The 16,241-nt window shown below is 36.9% G+C and overlaps 1 protein-coding gene and 1 pseudogene across 1 annotated transcript; both read right to left on the bottom strand.

Moving 5' to 3' along the window:
* Positions 1-10,176: 10,176 nt before the first annotated feature.
* LOC131548743 (CD209 antigen-like protein A) lies at positions 10,177-11,123 on the bottom strand (annotated as a pseudogene).
* Positions 11,124-12,651: 1,528 nt separating this feature from the next.
* Positions 12,652-14,212, bottom strand: LOC131548607 (CD209 antigen-like protein C). The gene is made up of 5 exons (XM_058790047.1): positions 14,001-14,212; positions 13,666-13,920; positions 13,250-13,377; positions 12,925-13,028; positions 12,652-12,813 (listed from the first exon to the last, which is right to left on the bottom strand). The coding sequence occupies exons 1-5, from the start codon at positions 14,143-14,145 to the stop codon at positions 12,663-12,665; spliced, it is 783 nt and encodes a 260-aa protein (XP_058646030.1). The 5' UTR covers positions 14,146-14,212; the 3' UTR covers positions 12,652-12,662.
* Between the last annotated feature and the right edge of the window lie 2,029 nt (positions 14,213-16,241).

Below are 16,241 nucleotides of genomic sequence, written 5' to 3' on the forward strand. Positions count from 1 at the left end.
CATCTGTCTTTGGGAGAGTTCCTGAGTTTTGGCCTCAGAATTAATTCTATAAGGAAATAAATTTGCTCCCTACAGTCCTTCCCTTGGTGCCTTGGGACAAACGTTGAGTGGTACCTAAGGGACCATAATCAGATGATTTCAAAGAAGTCTTTGCAGAGCGGGCAGCACTAGTTGATGCATACAGGAGCAGAGTGGTCACCTGAAATGACAACATTAAGACAGGTTGAGGAAAGCACTGCAAAATATACATCATTGACACGCCCAGTCCCTTGAGCATAGGCATCCTGTGTTGCTGCAGTCTTTTGGTCAGGTGTGTTTCCACCTGCACTGGCTGTGATGGTAATCACTCGGTAGGATTACTTGTTGTATCAGGTGCTTTGAGTAGATCAAGCGAGTTGAAAGTGTCCTTCTATTCTGGGGAAACATCTGTGTCCAGTGCCGTCCTCCCCAGGATATTTATCTGACCCACTGAGAAGCCTTCAGTCACCTTCAGGTAGAGGGTGTGATTTGCCGAACTTGTCAGATCTCCATAGGCGAAGGAATCATTTCACTGACGATGCTCCAATGCGTGCGAGACATCTAAACAACTTCTGAATGACCATGCAATAACCAAACACTGATGACTTTGGTGATGTTGTGGGATGAAAAGAGGATTATAAGATAAACAAAAATACACATAATAACAATCATGTGAAAAGTGTGAGAGTCAAATATTTAGTGGGCAGGTCTCATTTGGTTGCCAGATTGTTTACTACCACTAAATAAAAGGGAAGCAGCAAAATCAATATAACCAGTATATTTACCAGTGGTATGCATAATTAAAATATGTCACATAATTAAATATAGAAATATACAATTTCATAATTACCATCATAAAATTGCCTATATTAAGTGTTTTAATTGCAAAGCATTAATGCAGCCCCTAAGGTTTCAACTAGGTTAATCAGAGAATAATATTAACAGAAATAGAGATTTAAAATCTGTAGTTCAACTTTTTCAATCATTCTCTGTGCATTTGATGTTCAGACTACGTCACACTTGATAATGTAGGTTTGAATGTTCATATCAGATTTTATTTATTTAGATAAATTTGCATTGCCATTAGACATATGCTGCAAACTAGTGGGCGCCCTAGTTCACAACAATGCCAATGATTGGACATGATAAATATTTTGTCCTAAGAGACCAGCTGTATTGCTGAATAGGTCTCATCTTAGAATTTGTAAACATAATTTGAATCAATTGATGTGTGACTGTAGCCATGCAAGTCCTATGCACATTACAGTATTTACATAAAAGTGGTTCATAAGACCATACAATTTTCACAAGGTTTTAAAATTGCAAAAATGTTTGCCATCATTGAAATGAAATTATAAAAAAATGTTTCCTTTGACCTATATGTATGAAGTCAATAATGCTTGATAGGTTTGAATGATGTGAGTAATTTAGACCTGAATGTCCTTATGTTCAATTCCAAGTATGTATATTGTGCAGTTGCAATAATGAAAGTGTGTTCTGTATGTTTGTGTATAGGAGATGGGTGATGTCTGGCCTACCATAATTTGTGTTGTGTAATTTAGTTCCGGCACTACACTGGGAGGTCATGTAACTATGTGTGTATTGTGGATGACCCCTTGAAGTATCTACATCCTCATCTCCTTGTTGTGTGTGTGCAAGTTGGTGTAGGTGGGACCAGGCACCCTTGTGGAGTTTGTCCCTCAGAAATTGCAGCAGTTGATCTGAAGGGGAAACATGCAGAGAGAAAATCAGCTTAATATTGAGCCTTTTTACAAATTGCTTGAAGACTGGTGGATCTTAATTTTCCTGTAATGGCCACAGCCATACAGTTGTTTCATATGGTTGTGATTGCATATCAGGAGCAAATTTGTTTTAATTTACACATACATGTATATCATTATCATGATCATGTCTTTTAAACAAAAGGCCAAAATAAACTGAGTGTTAATGGTCAGATCTAGAAGCTAGTGTTTCAGCACCATCTAAGCATGTTGCACCTTAAGCGGCTGCTACAGCTGAGTTTACACAGTCTGCTGTGTTACAGGCATCACGGCACCCAGATCTGCTGGGAAATTTACCTTTTAAATGATACTGTTTACACTAGTCCGATCTGTGTTCAGAGAATTAGTTTGCCAGTTTTGGTGCTGTACTGTTAGCTTAGCAATAGTTTCCTATTCTCTTCATAAATTTGACCATTTCCGTCTCTGCAGTCTGTAAAGACTTGTGAATTTCTGTCTGATTTTAACATTACACACAACTTTAATCACATGTCCAGTAAAAATGAGTTCTCTGATTAGATTCCATATGCGCTGTCCATCCCAGAGAGGAATGGTTTAGTTTGCTAACACTTGCGCCACTGTGTTTGTGGTTCTGTTGCAAGGGAAAAGACAAAACTTATACCTTCCCTTGTTACTGGGTTGCAAATCAATGAAATCAAATTCAGAGGTGTCAAGTAACGAAGTACAAATACTTCGTTACCTTACTTAAGTAGAAATTTTGGGTATCTATACTTTACTGGAGTAATTATTTTTCAGCCGACTTTTTACTTCTACTCCTTACATTTTCATGCAATTATCTGTACTTTCTACTCCTTACATTTTAAAAATAGCCTCGTTACTCCTATTTCATTTCAGCTTGTTTTCATTCCGGCTTGTCATCGTTCAAAAAAAACGAAAAAAAAAAAAAACCTATCCAGATAAATCTCACCATCCGGATAGAGTGAATTTGATTGTGGTTGGATGAGAAGTATAAACATATTTGTACGCGATCCATCACACCTGCACATGACACAAATCACGTCACACTCCAGCAAGGACATAGCCAGTTGGGGTCATTACTCAAAAAAGATTATTTCTTAAAAGTTATTATTTCTCCACTACTGGCTCATTTATCAAACGGGTGCTTTCTCTTCGTCCTCCGCAAATTAAGCTACAGTAAGTAGTTCGGTAGAGAGACGTTTGAATAAATTAGCGTTTGCGATTGACAATGTTGTCATAAGTAGGCTATACTAACTTTATAACTCGTTACCCCCAACACTGGACATAGCAGACGTATGTAGCCAAGTACGAAGATGTCCGTGGCAGAGACTCAAGAAGAGAACACGAGCGAAATGTAACTGATGTAGATTACCCTGTTGTTGTACATACAGGATTGAGTCCAAAATGTTTGTTACATCTTCTAGTTAAATGTGACATTGTTGCCATTAGCTATAGAATTGAGCATAGTACAAGGTATCAGGATTGAGTTTTTTTTTTTTTTTGATTAATCACTTGGATTAATCATTCATTTTGACAGCACTAATGTTTATTGTATATAGACAACCATACAAGGGTAATTGTTACTAAGCCTGCCCTGGGTACAGCAATTTTCTTGTCCGTTGCCCTCACAGATTCCTGCAGCTAAGCTTGGGTGTACATTTACATTCCAATAAAGGTTATTGATGACATGCCTCTGAAGTTTGACTTTTTGCAACATTACAATACTTATAGGCAACTAGTCATCATATCTTCCACTCCATGAAACACGTTAATGCTCAGTAGTACACATATATGGTTCTTTAATGTATTTACATTGTACTAAAATGCGTTCATTTTTAATGGGCATATATGCGGCTGAAACAGGTAGCCTAGTGCATCCCAAATTTTTCAACATTAACATTTTAATATAACATTATAGGCATTATGGCCTTTAGAAAAATGTTTTTTTGAGGAGGTGGGGTAGTGCACAATAGGCCCCTGTGGCGCGGCCTAAGCTTTTGTCCTTAATGGCATTTTTTTCCTTACATTACTTTTACTTTTATAGTTTAAGTAGTTTTGAAACCAGTACTTTTACACTTTTACTTGAGTAAACAGCTTGAGTTGATACTTCAACTTCTACAGAAGTATTTTTAAACCCTAGTATCTATACTTCTACCTGAGTAATGAATGTGAATACTTTTGACACCAGTGATCAAATTTAAAACATCTGATGGCCTTGGATGGATTTGGCCTATTCAAGATATTGCAATCAGATTAGCAAATTCTGGACGTGCTATTTTTTTCTCATTGAAGATTCTTACACAAATAGAAGATAAAGAAGCTCTTTCTCATTACTTTGATCATTATTCCTCTCATTTTCCTTTCTAACAATTCTTACTTCTCATCACCTTCTGTGTTTCTCTTTCCAATTTTCCAACACTAATAGTGCTCCCAACTTCTTTCTACGTACACATTCCCTCTTTCTACATTCTGATCATTCCTCTTATTCTCCTACAACTTTCTTTCTTCCTCTAAATTAATGTCGAATCATCATGAGATTAAGGCCATTCCTGGCCATTGTAATATAATATATTATAAGGTTGTTATAATATGAATTATATTACATTAAAAATAGTATGAATTAAAATACGTTTAAAACTGGTCTCTGGAGGGCTTTCTGAGCAACTTGTTTAGAATGACTGGTTATCATCTCATTGATCTCTTTGAAGACGCACCTTTGATTTGGTCCTGTGGCTACAGCAGTCCTGACATGTGCATTGTGTGCACAGCAGCAGGCCAAACTGGAAGCCAGTTATAGGTTTTGCTGCTGTAAACATTCAGTGAACTGCAAGCACATACCGAGAGCACAGGTCAAATCATTGCTCAATCTGAAGATTTTTGTGACTACAATCGTGGGATTGAACACAATTTTCTTATGTTTATGAGCTAAGACATCACTAAGTTAATTCTTTTGAGAATCTCTTTGAGTATAAGAAAGTTTTGGGGGTTGGGCAAACCCAGAACAAATGCAAATGCAAAGTACACATGTTGCTTTAGATTTATGGCCTCTTCATGTTTGTTTGTCTGCTTAAAGACAAAGACTGAGAATCAAGCAAATGTGTAGTAATTTTTGTAAAATCTAAAATAAAACCAAGCTATAGGCTGCATTTGTTAAGACTGAGCTTTGAACAGTGTTGTTGAGCCAAATCTTGTGATCTCAGAGGTTTTACTACTATTGAGTGATTGTCAATACATTTAATTTGACTAATTTGATTATTTGACTAATTCTCCTCCAGGAGAAGTTGTGCATGTCTTCTGAAATGGGTTTCACCTTTAGGCCTGGTTACAAGCATCATCAAAATTGCCATTATGTGCATTACAGTTTTAGATTTTGAATTTCTAATGTCTCCTCTTTTAATTCACAGTCACTGGGACTTCTGCTTGGCAGCAGTAGTTCTCTGAGACTGAGACATAGTTTTTTACCAGATTATGGTTTCTTTTAAAGTTCTCAAATTTTTAATTTCATTGCTCTATCTTGCCCAACTTCACTTTCACATACAAAAGATTCCAGTGAGAAATTAATTATCTTTTTAGTTCATCTAATCACAATTTCTCTTAAATTCTTTGCACATAAATGTTTGCTTTTCAAATGTGGCAAAGTTATATAAAGCCAGTAAACAATAGTGACAGGAAATTATTAATATCAGAATTTAGGTTGCAATTTACAGCCCTCTGTTGAGCACCAGAATAAAATTTGGATAATGTTATTCCAATTTTACTTTTGGTTCAAGAGACTTCATTCCTCATCTACTCTGCCGCTATCATGTCCCTGTCAGTTCATGTGGTTTTATCTAATTCTTATAAGCCCCACCGGATTTCTACGGTCTCCGGTCTTATGATGAGTATTCCGACTCACTCTACAAAAGCATGTCTATATGGGGTGCGTCTAAACTTTCCCTCGACAATTATAAAAAGGTAAATAAGAACTGACTCACCGCAGCAGCTGGAGAAAAGAAAGGAAAAGCTCAAACCTCTTTTCTGAGCATTTTTGAATGTCGCGCTGAAAAGACCCTTCGCCGACAGGAGATCACGGAAGGGACAGTCACGGATCCACCTGCTAGTCCAAACAATGGAATCCAGTGGCCTGTTCGAATGTTTAATGCATGTTCGGTCTTTTACTTGCGCTTCTGAATTCATCAGGATTTAGTTTAAATTTTGATCTAGCTCCAATTCTGATCTGACTCCAATTCCAAGTGATCATCAAATTTAGACTGTACTTCTAATTAAAATCTGATCACAAATATTGCTTATATATTAATTTAGATATTTGATTATCCTCGACATCCCATACTTTCAATTATCCGTTCACTGGGGACCTAATGTCTCTTTTGAGCCTATAGCGTCGGCCGAAGGCGCCGGTCTCACAATCATAAATTCGCCAGTCCGTTAGTCAGAGGATGTAGGCAGACTAATACCTAATCGTCTGCCGCCAACTGCTTGCTTATGACAAAAGTGTAGTTTACTTAGTCTTTTCCCGTACAACTTGCCAACATCGGCGATAGACAGAAATCTGAGGTCTCCGATGACGTGCCTACTGCTCCGTTCATTCATGAGCCTTCATTTTGACCTATCCTGGCCGTAGATTTGTGGTAACAAAAGCCTCCTCACAGTCAGTTCAGAATAAATCAAATATAACAATTTATTATTAGTCAGGTAAATGTGTCGTGCCAATTACATAAAACAATAAGAAGCCAATTCAAAAATAAGAAAATACATAACATCAGTTGTTCAAAGATGAATCTAAGAGTAAAAATGTATACCTGACTTCAAGAAAATACGTAGAATGGAGCATATGAAACATACTCCACACTAGGGCTGATCTGGCTGCAGAATCGACTGATTTACAACTTTCCCTTAAATACTACCAGAACAAAAGGCCCATAAACATTTATTCTCTGCCCCAAAACAGATTAGATCTGTGTATGGGGGATGAGAAACCTCTCTAGGAGCTGTTCTCGTGCCCCAAATGGTCACACCTGTAGAGCAATGTTTATCAGGTTTTGAAAGGAGACCGCCCCACAACAGAGGTACAGAATTCACTTAAGTTTCCAATATTTCCCATAATATAAGTGACTACTGTGAAATTGAGACCATTTTACCAATCACACAGACACCTTTAAAATGATACCAAACATGAAGGTGAAAAACAACGGGTTCACAAGATATATGATAGGTATATAGCTATTCTCAATGTGTCTCGCGAGTTGCAGTTGGAGCTGGAGTCGGAGCCGGGAGACATAGTAAATACAGCACATTGATTGAGGAAGATGTTGTTTTGTTAGTAAATGTTTCATTATATTATTAGTGTTGCCTCCTTTGTTCACTATTACACTACTGCATACAGATGCATCTCAATAAATTAGAATGTTGTGGAAAAGTTCATTTATTTCAGTAATTCAACTCAAATTGTGAAACTTGTGTATTAAATAAATTCAATGCACACAGACTGAAGTAGTTTAAGTCTTTGGTTCTTTTAATTGTGATGATTTTGGCTCACATTTAACAAAAACCCACAACCCATTATGACAAAATAGGATCTCCATTGCTTTCAGTTACTTGCTTTATGCGTCAGGTCAAGACGCTTATGGAAAATGACAACACGTTATCCTCCGTTGTTTTCAGTTGTTTGTCTTAGTTTAATGGTTTGCATGCATTTGTAAAAAATTTATAAATCATTTTATATACATTTATACTTTTATTGGAGCACCTAACCCCACCCCTACCCTAAACCTACCCACTTCTGAACAACATAAAACACGTAACAGGCAAATATAAGTGCAGTCACAGGTATTTATTGCAAAAACTGACCATAAACAAGCAGTATAAAAGCATTACAAACAAGTCATGTTGCATTCCAAGTCTTCTGAAGCCATACGAAGTCTTTGTGAGAAGAAGAGAGCAAAACAAGGTTTTAATCGCTGAAAATGATCCCGCTCTTGTTAACGCGCTAGCATCTCATTCATAAGATACTCCAGTCCCGTAGCATGACGCAATTGGTCACGAGACACAGAAGAGCCAATAGCCTGTCAGAACAGCATGACGCAATCGGTCACGAGACACACAAGAACCAATAGTATTTCACAACAAAGGCTGACGTAAGGCTTCTTCTGGCGGCATTTTTTGAATTCGCTCACAGACTGCAGCACACAGGCTGAGCTTAACGGCGGACGGAGACGGAAATCGCGCTTATTCCTCTCACAAATCAAATGTTTTGCCTCGGAAGACTTGGAATATTCATATTTTTTAAATAAATTATGACGGTAGTTGTATCTGCCTGTTATATCTTGTGTTTTATTGACAAATGGTAGGTTTAGGGGCAGGGGTTGGGTTATGTGCTCACAAATGTGTAAGATATAAATAAAACTGTTGTGGCTGTTTACATTGAAAAATCACACCCCAACATATATGCAATAATGGCAATGTTATTACCCAATATATAATTTAATTATGACGATAAAATTCCCATTTTGGCGTCGGCATATTGACGCTAAGGGTTTCCTATTTAAAGCAACGGAGGACCCTGCAAGTCGAAAAATGACGCTAAGGGGTACCTTGAGCGTCAAAAAGCGACGCCAAGTGGTCCTGACCAAGCTTCAATGTGTGACGAGTTGGGTGTGAGAATGGGTTGCAACCCACCAGTTCACTATCTCAACAAATTAGAATATTTCATAAGACCAATAATAAAAAAAAAAAAATAGTGAATTGTTGGCCTTCTGGAAAGCATGTTCATTTACTGTATATGTACTCAACACTTGGTAGGGACTCCTTTTGCTTTAATTACTGCCTCAATTCGGCGTGGCATGGAGGTGATCAGTTTGTGGCACTGCTGAGGTGGTATGGAAGCCCAGGTTTCTTTGATAGTGGCCTTCAGCTCATCTGCATTTTTTGGTCTCTTGTTTCTCATTTTCCTCTTGACAATACCCCATAGATTCATAGGTCTGGTGAGTTTGCTGGCCAGTCAAGTGCACCAACACCATGGTCATTTAACCAACTTTTGGTGCTTTTGTTAGTGTGGGCAGGTGCCAAATCCTGCTGGAAAATGAAATCAGCATCTTTAAAAAGCTGGTCAGCAGAAGGAAGCATGAAGTGCTCCAAAATTTCTTGGTAAACGGATGCAGTGACTTTGCTTTTCAAAAAACACAATGGACCAACAGCAGCAGATGACATTGCACCCTAAATCATCACAGACCGTGGAAACTTAACACTGGACTTCAAGCAACTTGGGCTATGAGCTTATCCACCCTTCCTCCAGACTCTAGGACTTTGGTTTCCAAATGAAATACAAAACTTTCTCTCATCTGAAAAGAGGACTTTGGACCACTGGGCAACAGTGCAGTTCTTCTTCTCCTTAGCCCAGGTAAGACGCCTCTGAGGTTGTCTGTGGTTCAGGAGTGGCTTAACAAGAGGAATACGACAACTGTAGCCAAATTCCTTGACACGTCTGTGTGTGGTGGCTCTTGATGTCTTGACCCCAGCCTCAGTCCATTCCTTGTGAAGTTCACCCAAATTCTTGAATCGATTTTGCTTGACAATCCTCATAAGGCTGCGGTCCTCTCGGTTGATTGTGCATCTTTTTCTTCCACACTTTTTCCTGCCCACTCAACTTTCTGTTAACATGCTTGGATACAGCACTCTGTGAACAGCCAGCATCTTTGGCAATGAATGTTTGTGGCTTACCCTCCTTGTGAAGGGTGTCAATGATTGTCTTCTGGACAACTGTCAGATCAGCAGTCTTCCCCATGATTGTGTAGCCTAGTGAACCAAACTGGGAGACCATTTTGAAGGCTCAGGAAACCTTTGCAGGTGTTTTGAGTTGATTAGCTGATTGGCATGTCACCATATTCTAATTTGTTGAGATAGTGAATTGGTGGGTTTTTGTTAAATGTGAGCCAAAATCATCACAATTAAAAGAACCAAAGACTTAAACTACTTCAGTCTGTGTGCATTGAATTTATTTAATACACGAGTTTCACAATTTGAGTTGAATTACTGAAATAAATGAACTTTTCCACAACAATCTAATTCATTGAGATGCACCTGTATATTGCATCTGACAATGGTGTCGCTTAGTTTTGTAACGTGAGCCCACACTTTCGAATGTTTCACTCTTGCCGCAAACACACACAGCGCATGCACACGGATATCACACGCACATCGAGCAAACGTCGGCCACATCATTCAGTGAAGGAAAATGACAAGCAGCAGCTTCTAATTCGTCATTAACATTGAAGAATATGAAGATAAAACAACCCAAGTATCGAGACCAGTATCTTTTGTCCTGAAGCTTGTCCTGAAGTCCGGTATTGACCCAATTACCGGTCCAAAAAAATACCGGTTCTCGGTACCCATCCCTAGTGATTTCTCACCCAGAGGTCAGTGTGCTGCCATCAACCCATTTCCATCTGCCCTCCACATCACTGTCAGTCAGACCAATCCAGAATTTAGCACCATCAGACATTTTCTTAACAAAATTCTGACCACATTTATATAATAATAATTACAAGTTTGAACTGACCTCACATAAATTACCACACACACATACATCTCTCACTCACTTGTTCCTGTCTGTTGTTTATGACGATCAGATCTGATCCTCTCTCTGTACAGTATCTTCTGCTGTCAGTCCAGCTCTTCTTTACAAAGGAAATGAAGGAACAGCTGGATTGGTTAATTTTCCATCCATCTATTAACACAACCAGTTCAGCTATTACAGCTAATTACTACTAATACAGCTATTCACACTAATTTCACTTTTATTTTTAGAAGTTATATTACAAAAATGTATTTTATCTTACTAACACTGAATTTATGTGTGGATTCTACATACTGTAGTTCATGATGACCTGTTCCACTGAAGCACTTTAACAATTCATGTTTTTTTTAAATTAATGCTCCATTTAATTGAGTTAGGTTGATTAGCAGCTCATCTCTTTCTTCTGTGAGGTCGGTAATGCTGGTTAGCAGCTGGGGGGTCTCTTCTGTGCAGTTTGTGTTGTTTGTATGGATGTTGACACACAGCACTATGAGTGCAGTCAGCACAAGAACACACAGCAGAACCAAACACACTGCAGCTGCTCTGGAGCTTCTGATCTTCACACAATCATTTCCTGAACAACACAGACATGATATTAATATCAAAGAAATGCATGTGATTACCTGTACGCTGAAGTGGTTGGAGTGTGTTTGTCTCTGTCCTGAAGTCATGATCTCTCCCACAATCTGCACTCTGATAGATTCCCACTGTCATCTCTTTCTCTTCATTCCCCCAGTCTTAGTCCTGATCACATTGGCATAAATATCATGAGACATTTCTGCTCAATTACAGTCAGACACAAGCTGTGCTAGTATTGAATGATTTTCCTGTGTAGTTCTCTTTGCAATTTTAGCTGCTCTTCCTTCTGCTTTAATCAGTTAGAATTAAACAACAAAACAGAACTGATCCGAGGTCAAAGCTTGAAGTCTAAAAGGATGTGATCCTCAAGCATCCATGCCATTTCTTTATAGTGGCCATATACTTGGGTCGTTAAAATATTACATCCATGAATGTTATTTATTTATTTATTTCAAAATTGTACAGAAAACTACTACAGAAGACTATTAGAGAAATTGAGTGTTTCATGTGCATTTCACCATTTCTTTATGTTTTTTGTTGTTTTTAATAACTTTTTTACCTTCACTGCATGCATGCATATTCTATGTGTGGTTGCTAACCATTGCTGCTGTAGGATGTTGTGTTCTAGCTAGGGTATTTTGGCTAGTTTTTTGTTTTTTTTTCCTGTTATACACTACAAGACTTTTTCATATATTTGAACAGAATTTAAAACACTAGGCATCATATACTTGCCAACTTTGTAAATGGTTATGGAGAAAAAACGTTCAGTTCATTCAGAATGCGGCTAACTCACACAGAAACATGCACCGCATTGCAATATGTGTTCTACAATCGCCTTAAAAGATCTCTTTATATTTGATTGATTTATGTTTGATACTCTCTAACTGGATGAGATCAAAATCTAAAGCCAAGAAAGTTGTCTCTGTGCCAATATAGCCACACTACGCATTTTTCTGCAAAATCACCTCTGATTACCCAAAATCTGTAGATTGGCTCTGACTTTCGGCAACTAGCATAAACTCCTGCAGACTTAAAAATCTGGGCAAAAGTCGTGCACTGTAAGTCCAAAATGTATTGATGGAATCTTAATAAATATACAATTAAATGACAACCAATTTCTAAACTTTTTTTCATTAGTCTATATCTTTCAATGTTATTGGACCTAAAACCAACTCACTAACCTTCAATACATTTGATCATGTTACTTTCTGTGGCGCCCACTTGCAATGTACTGCATTTGTTGTATGTTGAATTGCACCCCTGCACACAGCACAGTTTTACTGAACTCACTCTAAAAATTCAGCTGTAGTCCTGAAAATTCAAGGGAGTGACTTCAGTTTCATAGCTGAACTTTGTGTGAACAAAACCGTGTTTAGTATGATTAGTATTCTGCTGCTGTGTGAATGCAGCCATCAGATGAAAACACAGCAGCTTCCAACTCACTTCTGCTTCAGTTCATCCTGTATATTTATTCCTATTAAAGCTTCTCTGAAGGACATCGTCACTAATGGCACACGTCTTCATTTTCTGACACACTAATCAGAGTTTCACTATTTATATTTGACATTAGAAAAACTTTTACTTCATTAATGGTAGTTACACGACTGAGAGTAAGATGACACATATTACAAATGTGTATGTTAACTTAACAGCTTTAATAGTAAAAATTAACCTACAATATAATAAATAACTAGTCAAAAGTACTAAATGACAAAATGATCCTGGTCTTTAAGTGATTAAGCATTACATATAAATGTTCTTTCCAAAATGTTCTTCTCACAGATCCATTTAAAATCTGTGTTACATGGATAGTCACGCCACCCTGATGGATAACACACAGCACAGTTCTCTTTTCTTTGTCCACTGGGCTCTCCAGACGTCCAGAACCTGCATCAATAGATCAGCATTAGATGTTCAGTGCTGCTTTCAGTATGATATTATACTAACTGTGAGAATAATTTAATACATAATAATCAGTTCAGTTCAGTGATTTCTCACCCAGAGGTCATGTTGCTGCCATCAACCCATTTCCAGCTACCCTCCACATCACTGTCAGTCAGACCAATCCAGAATCTTGAAACTGGCACTGTCTCAAAAAAATTCTGAAAAGCATTTGCATCATAAAATTTACAAATTTAAGGTAATTCTTATGTAAATAACAATAATAATAATAATAATAAACACCACCACACACACTTTCCATATTTTATGCAGACATTCCATAATAATAATTGTTATACTGTACAAACTGCATTTTACCTCTTCTCATAAATCAATATACAAGTATTACCAGACACACAACACACACTCATCTCTCACTCACTTGTTCCTCTCTGTTGTTTATGATGATCAGATCTGCTCCTCTCTCTGTACAGTATCTTCTGCTCTCAGTCCAGCTCTTCTTCTCAGAGGAAATGTAGTAAAAACTAAATTTATAGTATAACCATCCATCTGTAAACACAAACAGTTCAAGTATTAGCTGTTTATCCATATTAACACAAAATTTAAATAAATAAATAAATTACACAACCTATTTTTTACTGTTGTACCAATTTAATATATAGTTTATCCTTCAAATATCAAATGTTTGTATAGTGTAGTTTGAATGTTTGTTTAGTGTATCTTATGATTACCCATTCCATTTAAACACTTCAACAGTTCATTTTTCACTTGATTTAACTGTTTGTTTGTTTAATTGAATATGGTTGCTGTTGTTAGTTAGTAGCTGGTCTCTCTCACCGGGGAGGTTGGTAGTATTGGTCAGCATCTGGTTTCTCTCCTTTGTGAGGTTATTGATCTTGGTTAGTAGCTGGTTTCTCACTTCTGTAAGGTTGGTGATCTTGGTTAGAAGCTGTTTTGTCACTTCTGTGCAGCTTGTGTTGTTTGTATGGATGTTGACACACAGCACTATGACTGCAGTCAGCAGAAGAACACACAGCAGACCCAAACATACTACAGCTGCTCTGTAGTTTCCGGTCTTCACACAATCATTTCCTGAACAACACAGACATGTTGTTAAATGACTGAATGTGTGCAAACCACAACATTTTTATAAAATAAATGACTGTGATTACCTGCACACTGTAGTGGTTGGTGTGTGTTCGTCTCTGTCCCGACGTCATGATCTCTCACAAAATCTGCACTCTCATAGGTAACCACCATCATCTCCATTCTCTCAGACTCAGTTCTGATCACATCTTCATAAATAGCATCTGACATTTCTGCTCTTTTAAAGGCCAGCAATATTAATTTGTGCTAATGCTAATCATTGTTCTCTTCACATAGACTGTTCTCTACTTTCAGTTTTCATTCAGGTTTGGCATGAGGTGCTAAAAGCTCACATACATCTGTGGTCTCTCATTGGAAAGTGTAAAGACCGCCCATTTTTCCTCTTCTCTATTTTTTGACCAACTCAATCTATACAATACAAATTTTCTCTTATTTTATTTCTGTGCTTTTGATTTCTTACTATCAAGATACAGTGAAGAGAGGGCAGGAAATGATTGAAGATAGAAGGGAGTGGGACAAAGATTCTGTTCCTCATAGTGTCACATACTAAATACAGCTATTTTGTTGCACGTCATTTCACTTCACTGAAGCTGCTATTTAATTCTACTTTTAACACCTATATTAGAACAACATGAACCATGTGATGTCCAACTCTTTAATGCAAAAAAAAAAAAAAAAAAAGAAAGAAAAATTCAAGCATCCGTTTACTGAAGGCACTCTATTTGGCCACCTGTGTTGACTGTTTCAATGCTGCAGACCATTTAACAAATGTTACATACACAAATAAAATTACAGTTTTTGCTCAGAAAGAACCAAAATGAAAAAAAAAAAAAAAAAGGTTCCAGGTTCAGTCTGTGGTGATTGAATCTAATGAAATATCATTAACATGGTCGATCAGCCTAATGGCACTTGTGTAGCAACATATACTAATGCTGAATGTTTTTCCTGTGTCATTTCCTGCCCATGTTGGTGGTTCGTTGAGTCTACTTTAAACACCAGTTAAAATAGCAACATGAAACTGATGTGAAGTCAAAGTGTGAATCTCAAATAAAGTGACATTTGTGCCACTTTAACTCTAGAGCATGTATCTGAGTAGTTGACTCATAATGTTTATAAACCTATTTTTATAAACAAAGATTTTACTGTAAAACATGAATAAGAGAAATTGTGTATTTCATGTTCAGTTGACGATTTATTTATTTATTTTTATATACATTTTAATCATCTTTATATTATTATTAAACTATTAATAGTAACAGTCTATGTGAAGAGAACAATTATTAGCATTAGCACAAATTAATATTGCTGGCCTTTAAAACAGAAGAAATGTTTTAAAATATTTATGACCATGTGATCAGAACTGAGATGGATGGATGCAGATGGATCCGCATGCCTCACGCCTCTGTCTCCCTGTTACACACAAACTATAGCCTATAGTCATAAAGTGAGACAAATGTTTGTGCCATGAAAAAATAAAATGAAAATAATAATAATAATAATAGCAATAGTAATTATTATTATTTGTTTGTTTGTTTATTATACAGGTCAGTGTGCTGCCATCAACCCATTTCCATCTGCCCTCTTCATCAATGTAAGTCAGATCAATCCAGACATCAGAAATACCAGACGTTTGCAAAACAACTCTCTGACAACTCTCTCTCGCTCTCTCTCTCTCTCTCTCTCACACACACACACACACACATACATACATACATACATATACATATATTAAAGGTAGTTGTACCATTTTTCCATATTATTCTAAAGTGAAAACATGCCTCCATGGAAGATGCACTACCTTTCAAAAGCTTGGGGTCAGTAAAATTGTTTCATGTTTTCTCTTATGTTCACCAAGGCTGCATTTATTTGCTCAAAACTACAGTAAAAACAGTTTTTTTTTTTGGTGGGAAATATTAACAATTGTGGAAATATTATTGCTATTTATAAAAAAAAAAAATGTTTTCTATTTGAATGTTTTAAAATGCATTTTATTCCTATGATTCAATGCTGAATTTTCAGCATCATTACTCCAGTCTTCATTGTCACATGATGCTTCAGAAATATCTGATATGCTGATTTGTTCAAGAAACATTTATTATCAATTGTTTTCAGCCTTTTTTGTGGAAACATTATACTTTTTTTTCTAGGAATAGAAAGTTCCAAAGAACTTAAAGAAATAAAAATATTTGCTAACATTATAAATGTCACGTGTTTGTCGTGACCCAGGGAAACGCAGAGACATGGAAACATGGAACAAGTTTCTTTATTGACAAACTACCAGCAAACTGACATACCAAAATGGCAAT

The sequence above is a fragment of the Onychostoma macrolepis genome, chromosome 10 (genome assembly GCF_012432095.1).
Source record: "Onychostoma macrolepis isolate SWU-2019 chromosome 10, ASM1243209v1, whole genome shotgun sequence".
Taxonomy (NCBI): Eukaryota; Metazoa; Chordata; class Actinopteri; order Cypriniformes; family Cyprinidae; genus Onychostoma; species Onychostoma macrolepis.

What these genes read in the sequence shown, in the direction of transcription:
- LOC131548607 (XM_058790047.1), bottom strand. Translation starts at nt 14,145, where the DNA reads ATGTCAGATGCTATTTATGAAGATGTGATCAGAACTGAGTCTGAGAGA. An exon ending in CCAACCACTACAGTGTGCAG is followed by an intron (nt 13,921 to 14,000) that starts GTAATCACAGTC and finishes TGTGTTGTTCAG; the next exon opens with GAAATGATTGTGTGAAGACC. An exon ending in GGCAGCAACATGACCTCTGG is followed by an intron (nt 12,814 to 12,924) that starts GTGAGAAATCAC and finishes CTATTGATGCAG; the next exon opens with GTTCTGGACGTCTGGAGAGC.